General features: G+C 38.1%; 1 protein-coding gene across 4 annotated transcripts; it reads right to left on the reverse strand.

The window, feature by feature from the left end:
* Nucleotides 1–581: 581 nt before the first annotated feature.
* Nucleotides 582–27,716, reverse strand: LOC149780505 (plasminogen-like). Of its 4 annotated transcripts, none has more exons than XM_089936390.1 (4): nucleotides 27,361–27,716; nucleotides 19,753–19,840; nucleotides 12,278–12,326; nucleotides 582–2,030 (listed from the first exon to the last, which is right to left on the reverse strand). In XM_089936390.1, exons 1-4 carry the CDS (start codon nucleotides 27,398–27,400, stop codon nucleotides 1,701–1,703), a joined length of 507 nt encoding a protein of 168 aa, XP_089792516.1. In that variant the 5' UTR covers nucleotides 27,401–27,716; the 3' UTR covers nucleotides 582–1,700. The 4 variants fall into 4 exon arrangements, 3 of the variants coding, with proteins under 3 accessions (XP_089792516.1, XP_089792515.1, XP_089792517.1); XM_089936389.1 differs by lacking the exon at nucleotides 27,361–27,716 and adding an exon at nucleotides 20,479–20,796; XM_089936391.1 differs by lacking the exons at nucleotides 582–2,030; nucleotides 27,361–27,716 and adding exons at nucleotides 11,040–11,311; nucleotides 20,479–20,796.
* Between the last annotated feature and the right edge of the window lie 30 nt (nucleotides 27,717–27,746).

Below are 27,746 nucleotides of genomic sequence, written 5' to 3' on the forward strand. Positions count from 1 at the left end.
TCTCGCTCGTCAAGTCGGATATACATTTGAGTTCCAGGACCACAATAATTATATCCGGGAAGATGTTTTTCTCCTGAATATTTAGCCCATGGAGCTCCTGGTAATTTTCGCAATGAAGTAGCGATATCACCACTTGTCTTAATACGAGACACAATAAATGTATATTTTTTATACCAGATTTCACACATGCCTGTAAATCCACGATTGTTATGTTTTTTTATTATTGTTGTTAATCCACTGATGGGTGTGGATGCTCTGCATCAAACACAATATAAATTCATATTATTTATTACATTTGTACAACACAGATATTGATTTCTCAGCGACACGAACGCAAGAGCCAGTAAAACATCCAGCGCTACCAAATGATATCAGAGCAATTATCATAGGTCCATCTGGGTCTGGTAATTCGCAATTATTGCTTAATCTGATATTGAGATGGCTCAAGTTGGGTAAATTATATTTAGTGGCACCATCCGTAGATGAAGAAAGATGCTATGATGTACTTAAAGATTTTAATGAAAATGCAAAATTGTTTGACGAGGACGGCAATGATATTATTGATTTTATCACCAATATTGATGAAGCCCCATCTGTAGATGACCTCGATGGATTTATTAATAATCTAGTAGAATACGATGATGTGATGCTGGACAAACAATAAAATCCTGCTCGGGATATTTCTGGAGGCAGCCATAAAAACACATACGTGGTTCATGTTAATCAGCGATATACACAAATACCTAAAGTGATCAGAGATAATTGTAATATTTTAGTTTTGTTTAATGGAGTTGATACATACACTCTGCTAAATATTCATCAGACTTGGTGTTCAGGAGAATGGGACATGACTAAGTTTAAAATCTTTTTAAAACAGAATCTACTCCACACGGATGTATCACGATAAAATTACATGATCCTGAATCACAATATCATTTAGGTTTTGATACACTCTTTGGTTGAGAGACTGATATAATAATGACTTAATTACTCACACATTACAGCAGCATAGTGGGTGCGACCAATAATGAGTGACCGACGTGTAAACAAAAACACGCATTACAATTTAGAAAAACACGAACGACAAAGATAGAGTAACTTAGAGAAACTCGGGGTTTGGGGTAGAGGCTTCGGTTTTGTGTTATTGACCTTATATTTTTAATTTTGTTTAGTATGAAGTTTTTATTTTCATAAATGGACTTTAAAGCAAGTGGTTTGTTCACCCTCTCTGCTGATATTCTGTAATGCTCTTGGTCGATATGTCTTCTGTTTTAGAAGATATGTTCCATCGCTTTTTTCAGTTCGTCTAGTTTTAACTTATTTCCATGTCTTGAGGTAGTTATACCTGGCAAAGCGAATGTTCCTTTGTTTCTTAACTTAAGTTTTGCTTAAACGCTCCAGTATAGTTAGCCTTCAACTTACCCTGCTTCTATGCTGTTTTTCTTAATCTGTGTAATAACACATTGTCGCGGATTATAAAGGTCTCACTCTGTATCTTTAATTCTTATGTTTTGCCGGGGCAGACTTAATATTGTATGAAACAGTTTCCCTGTCACGTGATCACTGCATAAAGACGTATCTTTGCTTAAAAGCCACATCGTTCGACTCGTTCTCAGATCCTGTAGACATATCAAGTGCAATAGGTAAACGTGCCCGTCTGCATAAACACGGGAAAACTGCATTTTCTTTGTGGAAGCTTGTTAGGCCGTTCTATAATCAAACACAATAGGTGGCAATAATCTATCCCATTTATTGGATTGGTCATTTATGTGCAAAATATTATATTGTCTCGTTCCATTTGGCCTCCTGTCTGTGGAAGACAAGGGGGGTGCGACTCTGTGATCAATACCCATTTTGATGCACAATCCATCATTTGGCCTGTTACAAGGTTCTCTTCCCTGGTCTGTAATGAGTTTATCTGGGACGCTGTAGGTGCAACGAAGTTTGTCAACACAGAGATTGAGCTGAAATTTCGTCAGCTTCTGCCTATTTTGCCCAAGACTCCGCGAAAACCAGGATGTATTTGTTGCCTGAAATTATATTGTAAGGTATGAAAATAAATGCGACCAAAGGGACTTGAACTGCCTATTCTGATTCAAATATTCCTGTTTCATTGATCTATTTCACAATTATGATTTGATGATAAATCTAGATAGATTTTTTAAACACGCATGTCCCTATTAGGGCATATTATGAAGAAATATACGATTAGGCACTTACAAAAATTCCATCTTCCAGTTCTTCGACTGGACAATTCTTTTCCCAGAAGAGTTTGAAGAACTTACAAAAATCAAAAAGAAACAGAAGAATAGAGCTTGTCTGAAAACAAATAGCTTCGATGACCTCCAGCGAGGTTGGCAATCACTGAAAATGTGCATTTTAAAGGATGATTTAAATAAATAATGTTCATATGCTTTAGTTTAATTAATAATTGTAAGATTTTGAAGAAGAAAAAAATATTTTGAGATGATTTTCCTACATTCGTGATAACAAAATTTCTGCTTTTATTTTCATTCAAATGTAGAATGTTGTTAACAGTTTTTAGAAACACACTAGGTAACGCCAGGGTCAATATAATAATGAATTATTCTTATCCTGTTAACTCGAATAAAATAGGTTCGATTTTTTTAAAAAGTTAGTGGGTTCTTTGGCAATGAAACGCTTGTGTTCAAAATTCTCTTGAACATAAACTCTGTTGATTTGTAAGCAAGTTTCATGTGAACATTTGTTTCTTGAAGCGGTGGATCGCACCCGAATATTTAGCTGAGAAAGGGTCTCTTGTAAAATTCTTGGAGTATGACTTGCTTGTGAAACCTTTATCCAAAGCCGAAAAAACGTGCAACCATTTATTTCATTTGAAATGAGCGGAACCCTCATTTGGACCAATGTAAGATGAAAAGGAACTTAAGGGTCAAGCAGTATGAACACTCTTTTTCGAATGCATGGGCATAACAATTATTGTGCACACAATACATATCTTGAATGGAACACGTGTTTTGTCTCAGTAGCATCTTTACTGTAACCTATTACGACAACATAATCCAGTTATTGTGTGTCAACGGAAGTACCATTTAACGTCATTGACATTGATATATCATCTGAAATTATACCACATCTGCATTACAAGAAGTTATCAGCCTTAAATCACTCTCACTGCAACCCAAAAGCAAATCAAGCAATGCAGTTAGTGGACGTGATCATTATGTGAACTAAATGTTATTGCTTGAACGACATCAGACTGATCTCGTTTCCTTTGAATAATGTTTGAAAATACAGTAAGGGTCACATGGTTATGCTAGCTCCGCCATCTTCTTTTCGTAATACTTGTTTAGACATGAAAATGAAAATGTATTTGTCTAGAACCTTCCCGTGACATAAGAGGATTGAAATTACCTCTTTCCGTCTCTTCTAAGAGTCCAATGATGTCCATTCCAATCTGATGAAACGCTATCGATGAAATTGGAATCAGTTTAAGGGTTTCCTGTCTTTTTGAAGTGATGCCTTTCTCTGACATTGGTCACATCAATTCACCCATTCACACATTGCTTACGATCATTAAATGAGTTTTTCCAGTAATATCGCTGTCAACCTTTTTCCACCCGTGGACTACAAGGACGGTGCTCCTGGATAAAATTCGATGTTTGAAAAAATGACCCTGAGGAAAATTTTCAGCATTGGAATATGACCTTGGAGGTCAGTTTTCAAGTTGAAACATGATCCTGGGGTTAGCTATCAATGTTGAAACACGACCCAAGTTGAGTTAGTTTTCAACATTGAAAAATTACCCCGGGGGCAGTTTTCAATACTGACAATTACCCCAGGGACAGTTCTCAACGGTGAAAACTAACCCCAGGATAAGTTTTCAACGTTGACAATTGACCACCCCAATGATGTTCAACATTGAAAAAGGAAGGCAGGATAACATCCAGATACAGGTGTGCAGTCAGGCTAAATTATATCGTTGCATATCATACGTATGCATAAACACCACCATATTCGGTTAATAGCCACACACTCTGTAATGTTCCGATTAAGACCAATTTTATTCAGTCTGTGTCAGTAAAGATTTTACTATATCTGAAACAAATATGTTTTCTAAACAAAGGCTCGAACTTATGGCCAATAGTTTTGGAGAAGCTTTTTCTCTCTCCAAACTGCAGGATTAAGTCAAATTCAAAAGTTTTAAATTTGACTCTTAAACATAATTATGACGTAACCTTAGAAGTGATCAGTTAATGAATACAAGCTTTGTTCTTTCACGCAGTTTTAAAACAAAAGCAATTTATAAAGTTCTCCAATGTACGAGGCTACTGTTAGTCACAAGTAAGAGACGGTTTCAGAATTGTCATTTATCACTAGTAGATATTGATCAACCAGGATAACCGTAGAATGGTATATTGTTTTGCGTGAGAGAATACCAATACTTTTAAAGTAACCTAAGGGAACACGTTTAAGTCTGATTTAATTTGGGATATTTATATACATTTGACCAAGAACTAAGTCGAAAATTTTGTATAGCTATATAACGATGGACTAGGTGTTAGTGACTTTATATCATCATATATGGAGGGACAGTTTCTTAGAGGCGAGCAGACTACCACTTTGATAAAATGTCGTGCAAGAAAATGGCTGCAAATGAAAACAGTTTAACTGCATAATTATGCATTTTTTATTGCCCCACCAACAATGAAAAATTTGTGACCACAAAAAATATATTCTAAGGTGCGTCACATTTAACATTTCATTTTGAAAAAATATTTTCAACTGTTCACATATTTGTTTCAAAAGGTTGACGCGTGGAGGTTCTAACCAGTGAATTTTAACCGTTTGACAATCCAGAACTTAATCATAGCGCCACATGGCCGCTTAGTTTATGTAATGTTACGAGTCTATGCTCTTTAAAAAAGTAACAGAAAAGGGCAAAGACTAAAAGCTTTGTAAAATTTAACAAATAATTTATTTCACTAGAACACAAAGTGAAAATGAGCCAAAATAACTTACGGTATTGGGAATTAAATTCAAATTGCAATCCAAGAATTAAAAACACAAGACCTATCAATGAAATGTTCTAAGTGAATCTCAGTTCAAATCCCGATGAAATTCACGATGGAAGGCGATGACGTCTGTAATAACCTACGAAGTGTAGATGTGTCAAGAGTCTCTTGTTGAATCACAGAAAATATTATTATAGTTTTGAATTCCATATAAATATCAGTGAATATTTTTGTCCAAGAATTATATCAGAGGACTTTTTATTTCCAGGGAACAAAATCACTTGAATTCAATACATTGAAGAAAATAAAAATTCAGCCCAAACTGGTCACAACATAACACAACTTACAGTGCATTGTGTTAAATGACAACTGACCAAACATTTATCAAAAACAACATTTATAAGACTATTTAAGATGCAAAAAAGATGCACGGATGAGGATTAAAAGTTAATCTTTCTGGAAAAAAAAGTTTGTTACCACCTGACCTACACTTAAAAGCACGTCGTCCTGGTATGATCTTGACTCAACTTAATGATTCTTACTCTGAGAAAGATAAAAAAAGTTGTTAACCAAAACTGTTAATGATTTTGGAATAATGTCAGCAAGTAGATGCAATGTTTCATTTACTCAATGTTACATTACAATAGCATGTAATGGAATAGATTTTTTTAAAACTAACAATTAATTTAAATGTACATAACAGTACTTAAAACTAATGATTATATATCATCTGTTCGTTTACAATTGTACTCTTTGGAATATTACGAACGATACAATAACAGACTTATGATCTAGAGGTTGGGATTTCTTTCTCCAGACAGACCAATTATTATTTCTTCAGATAATGATGATGTTTAGTGTGTATTGAGGTGAAAAGTGTCTGCAGTGTGGCAGTTTATACTGACGTCTAGCACTGGGGCATCTTGCTGAAGACATAAAGCATCAAGTACCACCCAGTCACGTTATCCTGACATGCACAAAAAACAAACAAAGCAACAACAAAAGGTTTTAACCTTTTTTTAAACCCTGAACGCAAAAGTTTTTTTTCCCACTGTCTTCCCCTCCCCTGGTTATCTCGGTGGCCTATGCATTTATCCAATATTAGCCTGGACAGAATCCTGGTCAGCTCGTCCATATCATTATGGACGTGTGCAAGAGTTTTAATACCGTCTGCAAGAACGCATCATTTGTCTTCATAGCAGGATAGTCCGGCCTGATTGAGTGCGTAATGTAAACAAGTTATGACAATTCGATCGGATGGTATTCATTTTTGAGAATATTATAGTATTATTAGTACCAATTTTATAAGTCTTTGGTGTTAAGCTGTTGGTGTCTTTGAACAGCAAATTGGCATCCTGGTCGTAATTTGATTTGATGTACCTGTAATCAAATCGTACATGAGAATTTCAGACAGTTCCAGCATTTTAAATCCAAAGTTGATTGGCTTACTCATGACCAGCTCGGTTTTCTCCTGTGGATGGCTACTAGATTTTCGTCAAAGATTTTTATTCTGACAAACGTGGGATCGTTTACCAGTTTATTTCTGAGTTCAACGTCATTGACGAGGTCGACGTTGGCTCGCTTTTGGATGTTTCCATGGTTTTGCCAAACACCCATTTGTTCAAGAGCTTGAAAAGAAAAAGTCCTTTTCGAAATCGGTCTTGGCAGAAGCTCGCTTGCAGATGTTAAAGTGGATGTAAGTCTCTAGTCATTTTAGTTTTCTGGTCAAATTTACGCACGCGATGAATCCTCACCAGCTCGACTCCAAAGCGGATGCACTGCCTAAGATTTTTATAATGAATAATTCACCGATTTTTTTCTCATGAGAAAAGGCACGCGTTTAGGCACGTTTGCCTCTGCAATCGAGCTTAGCTATCATAGCGAGTGTATGAGGACTCAACATGTCATCGGTCACTGTTAAACTGTCTGGAAGTAATGGATATTCGTTTTGCACGTCTTCAAGTTCTGGAGGATAATACAAGTAAACTTTGAGGATATATCCGGTGACGTCATCACTGCATCCAGGCAACATTTCCACCGACATCGGCTGCAACATGGCACATTCATACAGATTATTTTAGTCAAGGTAAATGATGAACTTGGATTATTTTTCCGGGTCATAATCGGCAATGTACTTGGTGTTAGCTACGGAGTACTTGTATGTGATTATGCTAAATTCTCCACGTATTACATTTTCGATAAAAAGTGAACATGTCGACGTCGGTAAACAAGTTTAAGGCAGCTGGCAGCTCTGGCGCCTGCGATGCCCTTGCCTGAGGAAAGTTTGATTGGATAAACACCGTAGCCGCGTCGTTGTCACCCGCCCCAAACCCAAATAAATTAATTTCGATGCGAATTTTTTTTCAAATTTAGGGATGTCGTTAACTTTTATTGGAAACCAAATTCCTGCAAAATTCATGGTGTTTTGGTATTGCTATCTCGGTCAGGGTTTTTCTCTGCAGGATAAAGAGCGAATAACATATCCCACATGAAACATTTTTTGTCGTCATTTTTAACGCAGATGTAACCGTGGCTTTTGGTTATTTTACCGGGCAGTTGATTGTCCTGAGCGGTTTATAACTGGACCTGTTGACGAAGAGTTCGGTCATGCCCATGTGTCTTCAGCTCGAGCCGTCATGCTGAATTTTCCGACATCGTCCGCTACCTTTTTATAAATCGATCTGATGTAATGTCTAATGCGTCAAAAAGAGAATGCTACCGTGTGACAAAATTAAATTTTTTCTCGTTGTCACGGGGCTGGATCACGGCTTGTATGTCCTCATCGTAGTAATCCTCCTCAGGTTGCACTGGTCTGGGTTAAAGCACCTCGGCAATTACGTTATACTTTACGCTACGTTGCTTTCTTCTTTACGAACTTAGCACGCTTCTTATGCTATATTCCTACACACCAGAGATGTCGTCTTTCACGTGATAACTTTTGTCAAAACCTGTAAAGGCCTATGCTCTCCTCCTAGTTGTGTATACACTGTTTCTATAATTGAACGTTTAATTTTAATTATAAAATGTATTCCGTTTTGAAACGCTTTGAAGAGATTGTGGTGATGATGAACAAATATTTAAGTTATATTCCAGAGATTATTTTTTTTAAGAGGAAGACTCATACACGCACGAGGAAGATCAGTGGAGGAGTCGCCAACACATTCGGTGCTACTGTTATCAAAGGTCGACACAAAAATATATTCATCAGTACCACATCTAATATAAACTAAAGCGTTTTTAACTGAGCCACAAGGAGAGCGATTTTTCCAGTTACTCAACATAGTCACACCCACGCCAGCCAGATAAAAATATTTAATTCGATTACGTGTTCAAGCGTTGTTTTGAGGCGATGGGACTAACCCGAACATGCCGCGAAATGCAAACCTGTCTCTGGCATAAAAGTGTCAGCGAAGTACGATAAAATTATTTCTGCTGCATTCTTGACAGAGGCATTAACGCCGTCGTCGGGATCCACGAGCTAAATTTGTCAGGATAACCAAATCGTGTCGAAATAACCTTTTCGATCCTAATAATGTCCTGCTTGGTTTTTGTAATTCCTGATGTAAAAATAACCTTTGATGGTCTCTCCTGTCGCATCGTTAGCGGTGTACGTAACCGGTATCGTCTTCTTAATTTTATTCACTACAAATGCTTCCTCTGTCCAGTTAGGCGTGTATCCTTTCTCAAGTGTGCTATTTTGCCTGCGGATTCTTACGTGGTCACCCAGCTTAAATTTATGCTTAAAACAACGCGTCTGTCACTTCCTGTTTACGACCACCCGTAGCCGCTTCCTCTGGTGTCATTTAATGCTGCTTGCATTATGTGGTTTTTAACATGGCTGAGAAAGTCTTTTTCCAAATACCGCTTTTTGAGTAGCACCTGATATCGCCCCTGCAGCTGAGGCGAGACCGAGAGGCAACAACACCTACGTAAGTAGCTTTGGTGTAAGCGTTTTGACAGGCGGAACTATGCGCTGGCGATTGACCCTCCCTGGTAGCTACCACGTTTTTTTTTTCTATCTTTTCTGGAACCACGAAAGCGTGACGTTCAGTGCACGTTAAATTTTGCTACTCTATCATTTATGATCAGTGATCGGAGGTTTAGAGCGGGAAAGTACATGAAATTCCTGAGTGAACATCTGACTGACCTGGAGGTGTCACTCAGAAGATTAATCAAAGCATTCATTAAATGACTTAATTGAGCGCCCCTATTACCTTGACATCAGGATCACAGTCATAGAAAAATTGCGATAATTTTTATTTCTCATTTGCCCATTTGGCAATATTTCTTAAACTGCTTCATAATTTCTCATAACACGTGAGTGTAATACGAATCATTCTACGGCGTTTACTACCCCCAATGATCGTGGAGTCAAGGTCAGTCGTAGAAGACGTGTTGCTTACAAAAAATTTGTTCTGCTTTTATTGTCTGGATTTCCTAAACCTAAAGATGGACTCTCTTCATACTTGATAAAATGATTCTGAAGCAATGTCAACCTATCCTGTCAATGTATTGCTTAACCTTTCGAACATACATTCAATGTGGTACGTTTAGTTCTTTGATCTGGGGCTCAGCATCTTGGCTATGTTCATTCTTTCTCTTTATTGAAAAGGTAAATACTGCAACGTGGAGAATACATGCAACTAAAAAAAATATTCAACAGCTTTCTATGAAACTATCATACGTGTTAGATCGCAAACGGTATGATATTTTGATGTGATGTTTCTGAGAACTTTGCAAATATCCATTACTGAGGAAAGTTTTTCCACACAGACCCAGAAAAAATGGATTTTAAAGAAACACGTACCTGATGCAAATATCTACTGCTTGTAAGTACAGTCGCAAACAATCAACAAATCAACAAGAGCAATTAACTCTACGATGACATGGGGCGCGGTTAGATATGTAAGATGTAGACAGGCCCTAGGTAATAATGCTATCCTAGGTTTGAAGCACCGATGTTTAGAATTACATCTTGCGAATTATAACATTTTGTTTCCCTTTAACACGTTGTAAAAGCGCCCACTTAATTCAATAATTAAGCATATGGTATATTAATTCTCAAGCATGAACTAACATTAAAACTTCTTTTTATTTTAAAAAATATAAAAACGGATCTTTGTTTGAATAAATGTTATTACAAACAGAACGAAATAACTTGCAATTTAAATTTCAGTTGAAGTTAGTATTAATTTAGAGTACAAGAAAATCATAAACAATGCGGTGAGATTATATCACAGCTAAGTGGTGGTTTTACTTTCGATATGACCCTGTTACAAATGTCACAAATACAGGGAACACGGTACAGCTTTTTATTATCTATACATTATCTCACATAGAAATAGTAAAACGTATCGACACAGTACCCTTCAAGTACAGTCCAACTTTACAATGTTTTGGCCATCATTAAATTTTATTAACTGTGTGTCGGTATGAGTCGTTTGAGATTTTCACCAGCACACACTGTTAAATATTTTTGTGATTAAACAGTTCTAATTTTAATCATCAAAACGGCTATCATTAAAAATATAATCTAAGCCATGTCACCTGCCTCATTTCTGAATAGTTTGCTATGTCGTATATGAAATTCCCTCGGACAGACGTAAAGTGGTTCTCCAAAATGAAACTCGGGCCAAACAGACATGCAAACCTTGTAGAGATGACAGTCATACAAAGACCTTTCTTGGAGCTACTTCTGAGCAAATTGTCCGAAGATCGGGGATCTTTCATACATGCACGGCGTTGGCATCGACGACGTCATCACCGACATCGACGACCATAAACATTGGTAGTCTCATTTTTCGCTGACATTTTAGAGGGGGAAATGTATCCACAACGTCTTGCACAAAATATTTTCAAAATCTGATAACATCCGTTCATATTAAAAACCCAATATATATATATATATATATATATATATATATATATATATATATATATATATATATATATATATATATATATATATATATATATATAGATAGATAGAGAGATAGATAGATAGATAGATAGAGAGATAGATAGATAGATAGTGTCATTTCTATTTTTAGTTTATCAAAGTATGAGAAAAAAAATGTACCCATTAGATTTTACAGTCTTTCCGTGCTTTGAGAAAGAGTTTTTGTTTTCTGTCATGAAAATCATAAAGTTGAATAAATGCATCTGTCCTCTCTTCACATAATTCGCAAAGGACGTTGCAGTTTCTATGGGAATTTGTCACAGCTTGGTACACCACACATTTCATATCTGGCATTGCCATCTGTGGTGTAACACCACGGAGTTCCATTTCCATCTGGGTCACGACAGTAATTTCTGGCCTGTCGAAAGATATGTTATGTTAAGGTAAATGAAACCTCTAAGATTGCCACGGGTGTGCCGAAAATGATCTGAAAGAATACACAATGCCTACTTTGGGATCTAAAGATAGTTAAGAATTTAACCATTCAATCCATTCTTCTTAGAGCAAAGACGATTTTAAAGCTCCTAATTAACACAACTTTTGTACCCAGGCATTTGATTTCCATAAAGTAAAAACCACAAATACGGCTGAATCTGAATAATTATATTGTAACACTTCCACGATTTAACATGCACCCGTTATATATTCGCTTCCTCCTTTTACCCTCGTTCATATATAGTTGTTTAGAGGAATTAACATGACGCTACACATTTTTTTTCACATATGCTTTGACACAAGTATGCAAGAGCAATGCTATATCGTCCACATATTTACTAAAACATTGAAAACAGAACATAAGAAAAGAAAGATAATAACATACAAAGTTTCCCTTTCACAAAAATTAGACCCCACCCCACGGTATCGAACAGGACCGATGAATAACGTTGGTGATGAAAACTATGCTTCAAAAAGGACAATTCTTTTACCCTGGTGGTTACAGCGTCCGCCTCGGATGCGGGGGTCAAGGGTTCGAACCCCTGCCGAGTCATACCCAAAACTTACAAAAAATGGTACTAACAGCTGCCTCGCTAGGCGCTCAGCATTCAGAAGCTGGTCGGCCTGGTGACAGGATAATGTGACTGGGTGGGACATCATGCTACATGTCTGCGGCATGATGCCCTAGTGTTAGACATCACTATAAACTGTCACATTGCAGACATAGTAGCGATACGACTGAATTTTTGTTAAAGCTACGTTGAAAATCTAAATCACACACACACACACACACACACGTTATTTTGTACGAGCATGAATGATAAATATTGTGAGATGGCCAAAATAGTGTCTGTAGCAGCAAATCTAAGTGATTAGTACAAATACATACATTGTTGGTGGAATCATCGGGAAAGTCTTTTCCTATGAACCTGTGGATACTGAAATAAATGAATCACAATTTAAAGTCTCACTACAACGGACTTGTATATATTATTATTATTATTATTATTATTATTATCATTATTATTATTATTATTAATTTTATTATTATTATTGCAACTTTTATTCCCTACCAGGCTACATATAATTTATATTCAAACCACTAGGATTCAAAATTTCGGTTGGCGTTTGTGTTTGTTTGTGGATGTAAATTGTTTCTTCCTGACAAAAAGAATAAAGATGATTATTACAGCATGATTATAATCATCATTTTCCCTACAAGACAAATTAGGGAGGACGTTTCCATTAACTGACCTTTTACATTTTGTTAATGTGAAATCAAATCTTCAATATTTGGCATACCGCGACTGATCATCGTGACTAAGTATTGTTGTTAGTAGAAAGTATTTAATTGATTATTTTTTCCTTCTTCCAGTGTATAATGAAAAATCGGATAAATGTTTGGTAAAGAAACCGATTTTTCCTAGTAAAATATGTTCTTCGAGAATACTTACCCAATCATAATACCTTAGGAGAACTATTACTACTACTACATTGAAAATCCAGCCCTCCCATATACTAGCTAAAGGGAGCAAAAGGTTGTCTGCCGACCTATGTGACTGTCAGGCAGAGTGATCTCCCATTAGGTATAAGACTTGGTGGCAAAGCTTAAGAACCTATCAGTTACTACTGGAGCAGAAGGCACGCTTTCTATGGGGTGGCTAGGAGACTGAATGCGTATTATGATTGGGTAAGTATTCTTAGAGAAACATTTTGCAAGGACAAATTGGTTTCTTCTTCAAATACGTTACCCAATCAAAATACCTCAGGAGAATAGGTAAGAGGTGGAGGGATGTACACCCCCTTACCCCGGATATATCATATTCGGTCTCCTAAGGTATCTGAGACAGCTTCTAAGTAACCTGACTAGAAAGAACTCCATTTATCCGGGCGCACCTTCAAAAGGAAAACAAATTTTTCTCCGCAAATTCAGCAGATCTCGTGAAGCCGTATCCTAAGAAGTTGTCGATCGATCTGGAAGGGTGACATGTTGAGCGGATATAGTTCCTACCAGATCGAATTAGGATGACAGGTCTCGGAGATAAAAGCTAGAGAGTGTGGACTCCAGTCTCCATCCCACAGCCTGAATTGTGTCGGTTAGAGAAGTTTTCCGGTCTGATGTTTGGTTGGTGTCAACTGCTCGAACCTTGTTGGCCGAAGGAGGCATGATCTCCCTCGATGAAATGCTCTGTTCTGCTAAGATACCATATGAAATCCCGGACTGGATCTTATAAGTGGCCTTCAGTTGATGTGTCCAGATGAGACAGAAGGTTCATGACACAAGGTTAGTTACCCGTGGACGGGAGACGTTCTTGGTGATGAAAGAGGATGCCGTCATGAGTACGACTGGCCCATTTTGTCAGAACTTGCAAACAATTTGGGTCTGCTGATAGGGCATGAATTCGCTAGATCTGCATGCCATCACTAATGCCCTGAGAAAGCAGGTCTTGTAGGAAAAGGAGCGCCAGATACGCTCTTGAAATTGGTTCAAAAGGGTGTCAAGGCGAGTTCGTCGGATAAGTCCTGGGTTTGTCTTATATCATCTCTCCCATGATGATAAAAGGTGTCAGCGATCGTTGAGAGGTAACATTTGATCATACCTCCGTGCTATCATCGTTCACTCTTCGAAGATCCAGAGGAGGAAGTTAGCTATCTGTGGTATAGGCAGGATATGTTCGGTTACGCACCACTGGGTGAAAATGTGTCACTTGCCTTCATATGCTTTCACAGTGAAGGGGCGTCGCGCCTGAATGAATCACTCTACGACTGGTTGAAAGAACTGTTCAAGTCTGAGGGCCTGTTTGATATGATCCAGACGTGCAGATTTAGGTGCTCCAGAGAGGGATGAAACAATTGCCGTCATGTTTATTTGAATAGATGAAGGAAACCCCTAGTTTTCGCGATTTTTCGATGCAAGATTGATGAGGTCACTGATCCACGACTTTCCCCATCGAAGTGGTACGATGAAGATGAGACACGCCGATTACTCTGCTTAAGGTATAACCTTTGCTATCAGAGGTGTTGGAGGGTAGGCGTATGTGTTCAGGGTGGTACAATCCAACGCATGGGGCGTCGCTTGTGCAACTTTTGGGTCCGGGAAGGGAGAGACAAAGGATGGGAGTTTGGCATTCCATCTTGTCGCAAACAGGTCCACCAATGATGGGTCTCATCGGATACAGGTCTGAATGAAAACCGAGGAATGTAGAGAATATTCTGTATGTACTAGTTGATTGTTCTGTGACAAAGAGCCTGCCAGTACGTCGAGGCGTACCGGGATATGGCGAACATGTATGTGGATTGGTTGATGACAAAACCACTTCAGAAAAGTCTCACACCGTGACGCAAATTATTGGGGATTGGTTCCTCCTTGTCGTTGGAGATAAATCACAACTGTAGTAGAGTTGCTAGACAGAATGAGGACTACCTTTTAATACAAATATTGCTGACACCGTTGAAAGACTTTCGCATCGGCCGTCCTCGCCAAACTTATTGATATAAAGATATCGTTCCTGGGGAAAGCATCCGCCGCTGACTTTCCTAAAGGATAGCGGTGGATGGTTGGTTCCCCGCCTTTTTATGTGAGCGGACGGACTTGTGTAGGTATACCCGCCATGTGCTAAGTTAGGCTGCTCCCAATCCTGCAGATGGTGCATCAGTTGGTATTCGATGGTGAGAGGATAGTCCAGTGGGCAAACTTTAGGACTCCAGCCGTGCAGAGGAAACGGTTACAGTGGGTGCATAAGAAAGCGACCTAGGACCATGATGTCTGCTGCCGTGTTGAGTAAACCTAGTAGGGGAAGGAATTCCCATGCGAATAGAATTCCTCGAAAGAAAGGTGCTACCATGTGTCGGATTTCAATGACCGATCCAAAGGAAGACGAAATATGATGCCTCTGTATTGAACTCCATAGCTAGGTAAACAACTTGTTGAGACGGTACAAGTTCGATTTTTCCTTGTTGTTGAGTAGTCCTGATCGGTAACAAGGGTCATCATGTCTCGTGAGATCTAACACACTGATGTTGCTATAGGATGTTGTCCAGGTAACTTGATGTTTCCGCCATAGAAATAGTCCGGACATGCGCCATTACTCGATTGGTCAGACGAATGAAGACCCAGAAGCCGATGTTTGTCCCTAATAGGAGTGCGTTGAATTGGCAAAGGATGTAGTAGACGAATCGCAGGACAGTCCTTGGAGCCTTGTGAATAGTGACAGGAAGGTAAGCGCCCTCTAAGTCCATACTTCTGGTAAAGTCTCCCTCATTGATGGCGTTCAAAATGCGCTGTGTTGTTTCCAATGGGAACCAAGGGGCGTGGATGAATGGAATGAGCGCACTTAGGCCGATGACCAGATGTAGAGTGTTCTTTGCTGTTGGGACCAAGAATATTATGGAACGAACAATAGGGACCCTCTCGGTGTTATATCCGCTTTGGTACACGACAACTGACTTTTGCTGCGTGGAGCTTCGATTGGACGACTTTCAGAGGTTCGTGTCTTATAAGTAGCCCTTGGGTCTTTTTGCTAATTTCCCGTACGATCCATTATCGACGCATTGCTTTTGGGAGGGGGAGATATTAAGTTTTCTTGATGGTTCGCTTGCGGACTTAATCCATCTTGACGTTGAACAGAGGGTTAGAGGATAAAGGTTGTGCTCTTAGATTGGCCGTATAGTGGTCTCTCATGAAAGTGCAGGCAAAGTTGCATTCCTCCATTTGTACTCGCGGCTCCGGTTTCGTCATTGGTCAAAGTGTGTTGAGCGGCTCTGTTCAGTACTCGGACCATTCTTGACACCAACTCCCATGCATGCCCCGAGGTATTCGGAGTGGAAGAAGATAAGTTATGTTCACTCTGTTGGTAGATAACCATAGAGACGAAAATCCAGTAACGAAGTATTGGCAACGATAATGCTCACTAAGTACCGAGTGTCATTCAAAGGCCATCTGGTTCATACATATGGAGTGTGGCTGTGTCATCCACAAGGCAGTGATATCACTGTCAACTGCTGGGGGTACCAAAAGAAAGGCTGGGTGTGGGGGTGTGGGCAAAGGTATAACCACTGACAATCTGATGATGATGTTGGGTCAGAACGTCTGAAACACTCTCAGACTGTGGAAGTAATTAAAGTCGGACTCTCCCGTTTCGTCGTAAGATCAACAGCTGCTAGAGCTCTGGTCCAGATTGTTGGTGGAGTGGGAGGAGGAGGACAAAACTCAGGACGGAAACCGTCCTCAACAGAGGCTCGGAAGGCTAAATCTTTCCATGCCATCGGATAGTGTAGAAGAGATGACAGTACTATAGAACAACCTACATCATATTGGTTGTGTGAAGTGAATCTAAGGTCCCCTGTGTGAAGCTTGAGACTTAGCTGGAGAAGAGTGACGAGGTTTGTCGTTCACTAAACTCGTAGACCACCCTAAATTAAAAACAGTGTCTTCAAGACAGTCGCTGGGTAAAGAGTCTCTTCTCGTGTCAGAGTGTGCAGAGAAATTGCAAAGCGACATCTGTTGATTGGTGAGGAACTATTTGTGACATCATGCTGAATGAGTTTATCGAGGTGGTACGAGGGTTAGACTGGTCCCTGTACATGTCTGCAATAGTCAGGTTCGAAGTACTGGAGTCCGCGGTCTGTTATAGATTGAGCCCGTAATAATTATGTTTGGCCCTTCATGATCCCTAGTGTTTGATCTAGGCCGGTTGCAACGGAAATAGGCCATCCGTATGAAGAGGATATTGTCAGGATTGTCAGTTGGGACGGGTAATGGTATATTTGATCCGTGTAACCTGTCCGTATGTCTGTGAAAGTGAAAATGGCTGTGTGTTAGCTCTGTCCCTCGCTGTTACGTAAAAGGTATCAAGTCGGACGCCGAGGAGGCAAGGTAGATGGAGTTCCGAAAATGCTGAGCCCTGTGGTGGAGACGTGGGTGCCGGAGCTGTTTCAGATGTTGTCAATGTCCGACACTTTCTGGTTGTTGGGTAAGTTGAATTATCTCCCTTGTCCACATAAAGTTACACACTGAGGAAAAGTCTTCGTCCTGAGCTGTGTTTTTTGCACTTTGCCCAAAGTTCTAATCTGTAAGACAAAATAAAGCAAAACGTATAAAACTGGAGCCCTGCACCTGTCTTTAGAACAAAATGTCGGCGCTAAGATAAATTATTCAAAGGGTGACCCAGAAATTGATAACAGTCTAATAAAGCAAGGAAGCATACAGGTAAACTATAATGACAATACCACCTGTTTATAAACCTGTGCGCCTGCACATGTGATGTTTGAATACTGTGTGGTCGCAAAGCCATACCAAACAATGGTTACATGGAAAAAAGTGATAGCGGACGATCTCAGTTACAATGATACCTGTAGGGAAGGTCAAGGACGGTCTATACAGGCAGAATCATTGAATCATGGCGCTACAAGGCTGAAGATACTGTGGTAAATGAAACTCACCGGTTTATACCATAAAAGACGGAATTATACATATATATGAAGTTTCTGAAAAGCATAAAGATATGCATACATATAAATAAGGTATATCGAACCTAATGTGTGAAGTCGAGTAGGCTACACGTGCATGCGACTAAGTGCTCTAAAATATGACTTAAAGTATATGTATAATAAACATGACTCAAATCTCGCCTACATGCATGGGTAGGAGTTGACTGAATAAACCATGTATAGAGAGCTGACCTTTACTTGCCCGACCGGAGCGGAAGAAATACAGAAATGTAGCAGAGTGTCTACATTACACACACAAAAATCAACCTTCGCGTAAAAAGGAACTGAGACACCGTTATAAAGACGTACACAGTAGGTACGACAATATCCATTATGAGGCAATACTTGTAGTGAAAAGGGCCTAGAGATCGCAAGACAAGTAAATACATTAAAGTTGGCACATATACGCTACGAATGCCTTGGAATATAAACACCGATATGTACCCGTTCGTAATGGAATTAAACATATATGGGAGTTCTTTTCTAAGCGCTAGAGACTTGCAAGTTGAAAATAAATATAGCCCGAACTGAATGTGAAGTCGCTTAGGCTCCAAGTACAAGCACCTAAATTTGCGACGATAACAAAGTGTTAGCAACTTGTAAAGGCAGAACTTTGTCGCGATAGAAAGAAAAAAGTACGAAATATAGACTGAGTATACTTTTAGTAGTATATTGTCCACGTATATTCTGGCTTTTGCGAGGTCTCTCGTGACGAGTACGTGCTTCTTGGCACGAGCGTAAGTAGTTCTTGATAGGTTCTTCGGCTTTGCCGCCAAGTTTTATACATAAAGGGATATCACTCTGCCTGACCTCCACATAGGTCGGTAGTCAAGGTTTAGTTCCCTTTACCTAAAATATATTATCTGGGAGAGATGGATTTGCGAGGTAGTGGTAGCTCTTCTAAGGTATTATGATTGGGTAACGTATTTAAAGAAGAAACTGGCTCCATATTTGCTGCTCGAATACAAATAATCAATCAACAATGCAGTTTGTAGGAAATTATACTAGACTTAGAACAGCAACAAGATAAAACTCTATATAGGTCACTATGACCTTAACATAAAAGTACATATGGGCATACGAGCTGGAAATGCAGGAGATGTGATTGGTTATGATATTCAAGACAGATAATTCCTGATAAGGGCTTGTTTACATGCATACGCACAAGAGACTTTAGGAATGCAAATAACAAAGTGGGTTGTCTAGTTAAGATGAACAGTTCTCTTTTTATTCATCAAGTTCTATGAACGTGATTCAACCCGCTATTTACTTTTATTCTGCACCCCAATCCCCACCCCAACAAAAAAAAACCAACAGAAAGACGAAAAAAAAATCAGAAAACCGGAACAAAAATAAAAACAAGAATTGTTTTAAATGTTAAGATTGGCGCTGCTACTTCTCGTGAAAAAAAAACTCACATATCATGAATTATTCATGGTGGTGGTTGTAGAGGGTAGGTAACATACATGTATCTAACAACTCAACCCACGTGCATATTCGATCAGACATGTCTTTTCTTCACAGTAAACAGCGGATCCAAGCCGTTGCAGTCAGAATTTTTCAGAGCTTACTACAGAGATATAATTAACCAGTTTTAGTATATCCTTACAATTTGAAAATTTAATAAGAAAAAGAGAAATGTCTGTTTTATTTTAACAATCCACTGTGTCAATTCTTGATCCCGCTTATTCATAACAATAATAATCGGTCTTTCGGACTTAATATGAGCTTGGTGACCGCAAATACAGCTATTGCCGATTGGCAGGAAGCACACTGTTTAGAGTTAACTGCGGTCCGAAAGTGGATCTCATCATGCAAGTTTAATGCATGCTTACTATAGAGACGAAGAAAAGAAAGGACAGGTTCAATGTATACCCTCGTGCTCCATGCCTGACAGGTGCGCCCAGATACGGTACAGTTTCGTTTTCCGTGTATTCTCTACTGTTTCGGAAGCAGTCATGTTCTGCAACGAAATATTAACTTTAAAAGATACGTTTTTATATGATGTTTTAAAAATATATAAGACACTCTTTATGAGTGGAAATGTAAAGAAAACAGCTCTTTTTATTTGCAGTATTCATTGTCATAAAGCAATTTCTTAGGAGGGAAGGAGTTTTCAAAAGTCGTGAAAAAATATTTACATTTTGATCCAAGCCAGGTGACAATAAAAAAACTAGTTTAATAAAAAATATCTTTCTTGTCATTGGTGACAGTCAAAATTTCGTAATCAGGCTGGAATGCAAAAAGTATGTCTATTTTACTTCAATCACAGTCTCCATGGAACTGGAGAACTTAAGGCACGCATAATTTGTCCTTGCGCCATTGCTCGTATATATGTGGTGTGATTTCGCATTGGACAATGATTTTGGTGATCCGCAGTCATTTTCCGCTCAAAGAAACGATTATCTATTTAGGTAAAAGAATGTCGAATTATCAAGACCATCATTGTGTGGTATAATAACTAAGTTGGGAACCTGTAACGTTAATGATCTGACCGAAGCTTTGGTCACTGGCAGGAAGCAACAAAAGAATTATTGATACACTATGTTGAAATAATACAGATGTTTTGTAACGAGTTCCTGAGGGTACTTTGATTCTCACGTTCAGTTTGATTCTCTTTTACACCGATGATACTGGAGATGGAGTACTCTTCAAACTGAAAGTTTGTGTTGATGACAACCTCAGGCATCTAACTTTCTCCAAGAAAAATGTCTCTCAAAAACTCTAGGAAGGCTCTAACACCAGTGTCGGTTGGTCAGACAAACGGCAAGTGGACTTTAATCCATGAAAGTACTACGTTCCAAAAGGAGGAACTACTCGATCTACAACTTTTCCATGATCGTACCAGTCAGAATGTGGCTGTAATTCAATTTGTTCATCAACTGCTAGAAAGAAGGAAAAAAAACTGTTTTTTGAAATTGAAGTCTAGTTGGAGAACTCCATGAATTCTTCTCTTGGACGTTTAGAAGAAGAAGAAGATGATGATGATGATGATGATGACGATGAAGATGATGATTATGATGATATACTTGGAGTAAATTTAATAGCTTGAGGAATATTACTCCAAACAAGAGCTTCTGAACATTTATAGCTATATTTCAACAGCTCCTTTTTTGGCTTGGGTACTTTGTGACAATTTAATGATCATAGATTTTGGGTACCAGTAAATTCTCTTTGCTGAAAAATGGTGCTCAGTTAAATGACTGCAGATTATGTAGATACCTTATTGATCATTGTTGGCGTTTCTCCAGAATACTATTTAATGCATACGAGCTTTCTGATTGCAAGCATAGAATTCTGAAAAAGAACGAGATGTGTGTGTTGTGATGTGATTTGGATTTTTAACGTAACTTTAACAATTTTTCAGTCATATCGCTACGATGTCTGCAATGTGGCAGTTTATAGTGATGTCTAGCACTGGGGCATCATGCCGCAGACATGTAACATGATGTCCCACCCAGTCACATTATCCTGACACCAGGCCGACCACTCATAACGCAAACATCGTAATGCTGTACGCCATGCGAGGCAGCTGTTAGTGCCATTTTTGTAAGTCTGAAAAAGAACGAGAAGAAACTGATGGTGATCATGATGATGAGGCCAGACACAGTCAAACACGACAGTTGTATTGATTAAAAACAATCCAACCATTACATGTTTTCTTCTTACATTTTCTGTTACAGCTTGGAATTCCACAGTACTCCAATTTAAAACTAGCGTCAGTGGTGTAGCACCATGGTTCTCTGTAATGATTGCCTGGAATGCGTAAATAAATTTGTGCCAAAGAAATATTTTTTTTTCTTCAGGAAAATCACTTGGCGAATAAACGTGTTTGTGTGGTGACTGACTGTCCCAACGCTGACATTGGGTAAACCCCCCCCCCATATGCTGTGGAGTCCTGGCCTTGGTACGTTCTGTTGAAGCAATCGGAAATGTAAAATGTAAGGCATTCATTACATAGATAATTAAATATTTGAGAGGCTTATTAACTTAACATTTAATAATCTCTCTCTCTCTCTCTCAACAATACATCTTTATGATGTCAAAATAATGAAAATATGAATTAGACTCGAGACATAATACATCCATAGAGGTAGCTGTATATATGCAGTTGACTGAAAACGAATAGTGTAACACTAATATCTACCTAGCTGAGCGCATTCGACTCTTAATGAGTCTTTTTCAAAGACAAATTACAAAACATAGACAAGACAAACAAATAAAACAGAAAAAATGTTGTGTTTACAAAACTTTACATGACTATTTCTACAGGAATTAAACCTTTAAATTTTTGATGTTTCAACTAGTTTATTTCAGCTTGTTGCGGATGCTGAGAAATATTTTATATGGATCTAGAAATCGATGAGCCATAATGATATCTGTTATTTTATGCAAATTTATGTAAGCGCAAATTATATCCCGGAAATTTTCATTGTTATAATAGTAATTATAGGCTATTGGGTGACTAAAAAGCAAATTTAGAGAATTGTTTAAAACAAAAATGTGTCGGCTACCAAAAGATAATTTTCGTTGTGCATGGCTGTCTTTTTTCTAATCTTCCTGGTTTAAACCGATTGGTTTCAAATGTTTTAAGGCGGCGTATCTAGTAAGATTCCTTTTCTTTCCTGGTTGGGGTTGTGTGTAATTGTAATAAGTTTTATATTACTGAAAGTGTGGCCACGGGAGGAGTGTGCTGCGACTGGGCTTCTGTAAAGCTTCTTTGTCATCCAATCAGATCTATGAAGGCTGATCATTTTGTGTAGCTTTTAATATTTCTCCGACATACTGAAGGCATTAGATTTTACATGTGATGAGATAAATTATATTCTCTGCTTTGCACGCTTTGTTTTGACCATGAGTGTTCAGTTTTTTCTCTAAACACTGTGCTAGAAAATGTCCTGATCTCTATCATATGTACCTTTTATCGAAACATAGGCCAGATTGACTAGTGATTGGCGTTAGCTTCGCCTTGACTAGGATGTCCTTGAGGATATTTGGTCTTCATTAGAATAATGCATTCTCCGTCCACTATTCTTTCTTGCATATGTTAATGGCAGTGTGATTGACAATCAATACGACGACACCATTTATATATCTATTATGCCAGGTGTTATTCATCTGCATCGGTAACTTAAAAATTTCCCGAAGGAAACTAGATAGGAAATTCTAGCTGGAAGACACTATATCTACATAATTATAATTTTCTTTGGAATTATTCGCAATATTCTCCATTGTATGCATGTGTCTTAGTTCTTAACAATGTAATCAAAGTAACTAATCTCTAGCTAAGAAAGAACACGGATTAAGAAAGAATACGGATTAAGAAAGAACACGGATTTTCAAGTTCCATTTGTAGAACACATTTGTATCAATATAATTTTATACCCACATATGTGCGAGAGTGGAACCTTCTCCCTGACCATATAAAATCGTAACATTTTCTTAGAATATTAAAACAATTCATAAATAGAACATTACACTCGCCGAACTAGCACCCTGCTTGGTAGACTCCGAATGAAATGTAATTCACTTAATTATGATCTATACACTAATACTAAAAACGAATAATCGGGTCAACTTGAGGTCAGCTTGGGGTCAGCTTGAGGTCAGCTTGAGACTTAGCTCATTATCGTTTTTTAATGTTTCTTTTAACAAGCATTCAGCAATAAAAAATATTGCCATTACTACTCTACATGATATTATAGTATTGTATAATATTGATATAGTATTTATGCACTAGACGGTAGTTGCGTACTGTCTTAAGCAAAAACCACACCAAATTTTTTTCCATCTGTTCACCAATTCAAATGACGAGGTTAATGAAAAAAGACAAAATTCATATTCTAAAAGAATGTTTGTTATCAATGATATACTTGCAGAACTCATACAGTTATGTGTATCAATTATGTTCTTATTCCTAGATCCCCAATTAAAATTTTATTAGTTTTTGTATTTTATAGCTAATACTTTTCTTGGAATAAAATATTATTTAAAACAAAATTGTATGCTTACTCGTGCGACCAGTATGGACGACTTTCACAGCGGAAGGTCGAATTCTGTAGTCTCGTTCAACCAAACCTTTCTCGCGTGGCTCGACAAGATCTCTGCAAAACTATAGGTTTGATAGGGAAGAAAAAAAAAACAACAACAAAAACGTTCTAGTTGTAGCGCCATAAGGAGACTCCCTCGAAATTTGGAAAAGTTTTTTAATTTGTCGATGAGATGAAGTGACGTAATAATGATTAGATGGCATCATGTTTTGCAGTTTCTGATATTTATAAAACGAAAAATATGACAACATACGCTACTAAAAAGGGGGAAACAATCATACCGAGTGATAAAATTTCCTCAGATTACCTCCATGACCCGTTCTGGCATAGAACCCTGTCCATCATACTATACAAGAGACTTTTACAGTATGATAGACAGAATCCTATGTCAGAACGGGTCATGGGGGAAATCTGAGGCAATTTCGTCACTCGATATAATTTTTTTCCCTTCCGGTTACTGCTTTTTTTTTTTTACATCAAGTTCGCGTCGAGCACCTGTGATCTATTATTGTGATCCCCACAATGAAGTCGCGATCTAAATCAGGCTGGCGGGTGGAGGGGGGTCGTCAGTAATAACGCGAATGATTATCAAAACAAATGTTGTTGGCTTTTTTAATGTTTTAAAAAAATGCCTCAAGGGTCACGATGTACTGTTTGCGACCTATTTAGAGTTGCAGTCAGTTAGGTTGTGAGCCACTCATTTATAGTGTAGATGAACGGACAGTCTTTGAACGTTCAGAGCTGCGGACAGGCAAACGGACGCCAAGGCGAGCTCAGTAACAATGGGCAATGCATAAACATTAGTTCCTAATATCATTTAATTAAATGTTGAAAAAATTGTTTGAATCCATCGCATGCAATCTTTATCGCGATTCTTCAGCTTAAGACGGTCGGCCGCGCATATGTTCCCTTTGATGGCCTATACCAGTAGGTAAATGCAAATATAAGTGTGTATATGAAATGCACTCGCCCCTTTATTTAACCCACGTAAAATATCCAAGAAAGATATTCTCGTAACATTTGCATTCACTTGATATTTTCAATGTACTGTAATGGGAAGGAAATCTAGCCTCAAATTTTGTTTAAAACAGTTACAAATCAATTTCATTCGTCGCAAAGATTTCGCTGGTAAAGCAGCTTGAGTGGTAGTAATAATACTAGTGTCTCTACTTCGTAGACGGGGTTACAACAGCGTAGCTAGGTGGGTGGGTGTTGTCAACATTGATGGACAATATTAATTTATTCATTAATACCTACTGTTATTCAATACCAAACGACGATTGATATGATTCTCGGGTATATTTCATATTCCCACATAAATTGTTAATAAATCATCCATTTACCTCTTTCATTTCACGATGTTATTATGCCAGGAATGCATGCATAACTTTCCTTGGTATTAGCCTCGTTTCCAATTTTGGCACATTGTGAATACTCCCGTCGTTATCTCACATAATAGTTATGGAAATCAAGTTTATGATAGGAACCATTTCATTTCTCCTGCAGATGTTGTAAGGAAACACTCAATGTAACTTATAACCTGCACATCACAGACACACGTAGTCCATGTATCAAACAAAACAAGCCTTGTGTAAGTTCAGGATCGCATCAAATGATCTCGATGGGTTGCTTCAGACGGGCATTCTGGTAGAAGATTGAATTTCGACCCGTTTAAAACATGTCCAAATCAAAATTCAGTGAAGAAAAGCGGACCAAACAGCTATTAAATATCAGACTGTGTTTTCAAAGGGGGTAAAAAGTCATTTTTACACCTTTTCTGTAACCAGGCTTGACGACCCTCGATTTGGTTGGTAACTATTCCAGAATACTTGCCTACACACTGTAAGGTTGACTGACCCCAGAAGCCATAGTTGTGGTCACACCAAACCTTTTTTTCACCCCCACCGTACGTGTAGCCTGTGTCGCACGTGTACGTTGCGACCTGCTGAGTTTTATTGGCCTTTTCAACAACAGCACTGGCATGTTCAACAGACGGTGGTGAACTCGAGCAATCATAGCGTAGGTCTGAAACAAAAAGAAAGAAAACCCTTTGACCAGAAGAAAGAAGGAAACACAAAAATGCAACAACATTGCGCATGGCGGCTTTCAAATCGTCTCCCCTCAGGAAATCTCTGAAAACTTGGTTCATCCAAAAATCACTTGGAGCTAGACCAGGCCTGTACGGATGAAGTGGTGAAGTTTGGATGCCACACTCCTTCAAGAAGTCTTTCACGACGGTGGATTTATGTGCCAGCGCGTTAACATGACGTAGATGCATATTTCGGGTATCGAGTATGGGTGATTCAGAAGTGTTCCTCATTTGTTTGGGCAATACTTTGGAGGCATAAAAATGTATAGTGACAGCAAAGGCTGGCACAGGTATCATGACCATCGGGACTTTTGCATCGAACAATCATGCGTATACAATTATATTGACAGTCTAAACACCTCAAACGATTATGCTCTTTGCTAGTTTTCTCCAACCGAACTATATTATTTTCTCTCAAGTCGGGTTCACAAAACGTAAATTATTTTTTATCACCTGTAACAATCTCAAACGTCTGTGGTCACTTTTCATATTTATCGAGTAGGTGTTTTTTGGCAATTTCAACACGAGTCTATTACGTCCTCAATAAATGCGGGACCCATCTTACACAAACCAGTCTCAGCTTCACAATAATTCTTCAATATAATAAAAATAGATGACTAATTGCTTATGTCACGCAACATGCATATATCTGGAGTTGTCCAGCCTGCTTCACGTGAAGATTCATAGCATTGTATAGAACGATATTTTGTCTATAAATCGGAATTAAATTTATTGACAGGTATAAATAAATAAATAACAAAATATTAAGAACTTTTCAAATATATAGTATATCACAATGGTCAAGGGATATAATTCTGGGGACAAAAGCCACAAGTGTATATTAAAGATCATATACTACTACTACCACTACTGTTACTACTACTACTACTAATAATAATAATAATAATAGTAGCAGTAGTTTAGAAATATGAAAACTAAGTTTGGTCATGTCCTGTTCTTTATAAGTATATGATAATAGATATGTTTGTTTCTTTTAAAGCGGATCTTAACCTTAACTACAAAGTTCAACGTGAAATATTACAAGAAATAATAATAATAATAATAATAATAATAATAATAATAGTTGTTGTACTAGTATTGTTATTGTTGTTGTTGTCGTACTAGCAGTATCATTAGTAGTATCAATAGTATTTGTAGGCGCAGCAGCAGTAATAGTATTAGTAGCAGTAATAGTAGTAGTAGCAGTAATAGTAGTAGTAGCAGTAGTAGTAGTAATATTAGTAGTAGCAGCAGTAGTAGTAGTTGTTATTGTTGTTGCAATAGTAGCATCAATAGTAATGATGGTGAAGACGATAGAGAAATAAAATGACAAAAAAAATTTACCTTTCATTGCGACATAAAAAGCGGCCACTGTGATGTTCATTGAGTTGCATGAGCACGACCTCTTCCTGACAAGAATCGGACATAACAGTGATACTGAAAAGAGTAAAGATTATGAAAGTATTATATACAGAGTGAATGCAGTGGATTTTACACTCTTAATGCACCACCCTTTCTACACAGGCACCTAACACAAGCTTAATACTTAAATGAATAAAAAGCATAGACTAATTTGGAACGAACTGGGTCAAAACTTGAAAATAGTTTGTATAAATTCAAGTCAGCTGGTTTAAACCTTTTACATGCAAGACTCCTACGATAAATATTTAATGAGGTACATGTCTCTTTTGTTGTATCTAGAAACGACGCATCTAAATTGACTAAAACCA

Source organism: Sinohyriopsis cumingii, chromosome 16 (assembly GCF_028554795.1).
Source record: "Sinohyriopsis cumingii isolate HCF-2022 chromosome 16, ASM2855479v2, whole genome shotgun sequence".
Classification (NCBI taxonomy): Eukaryota; Metazoa; Mollusca; class Bivalvia; order Unionida; family Unionidae; genus Sinohyriopsis; species Sinohyriopsis cumingii.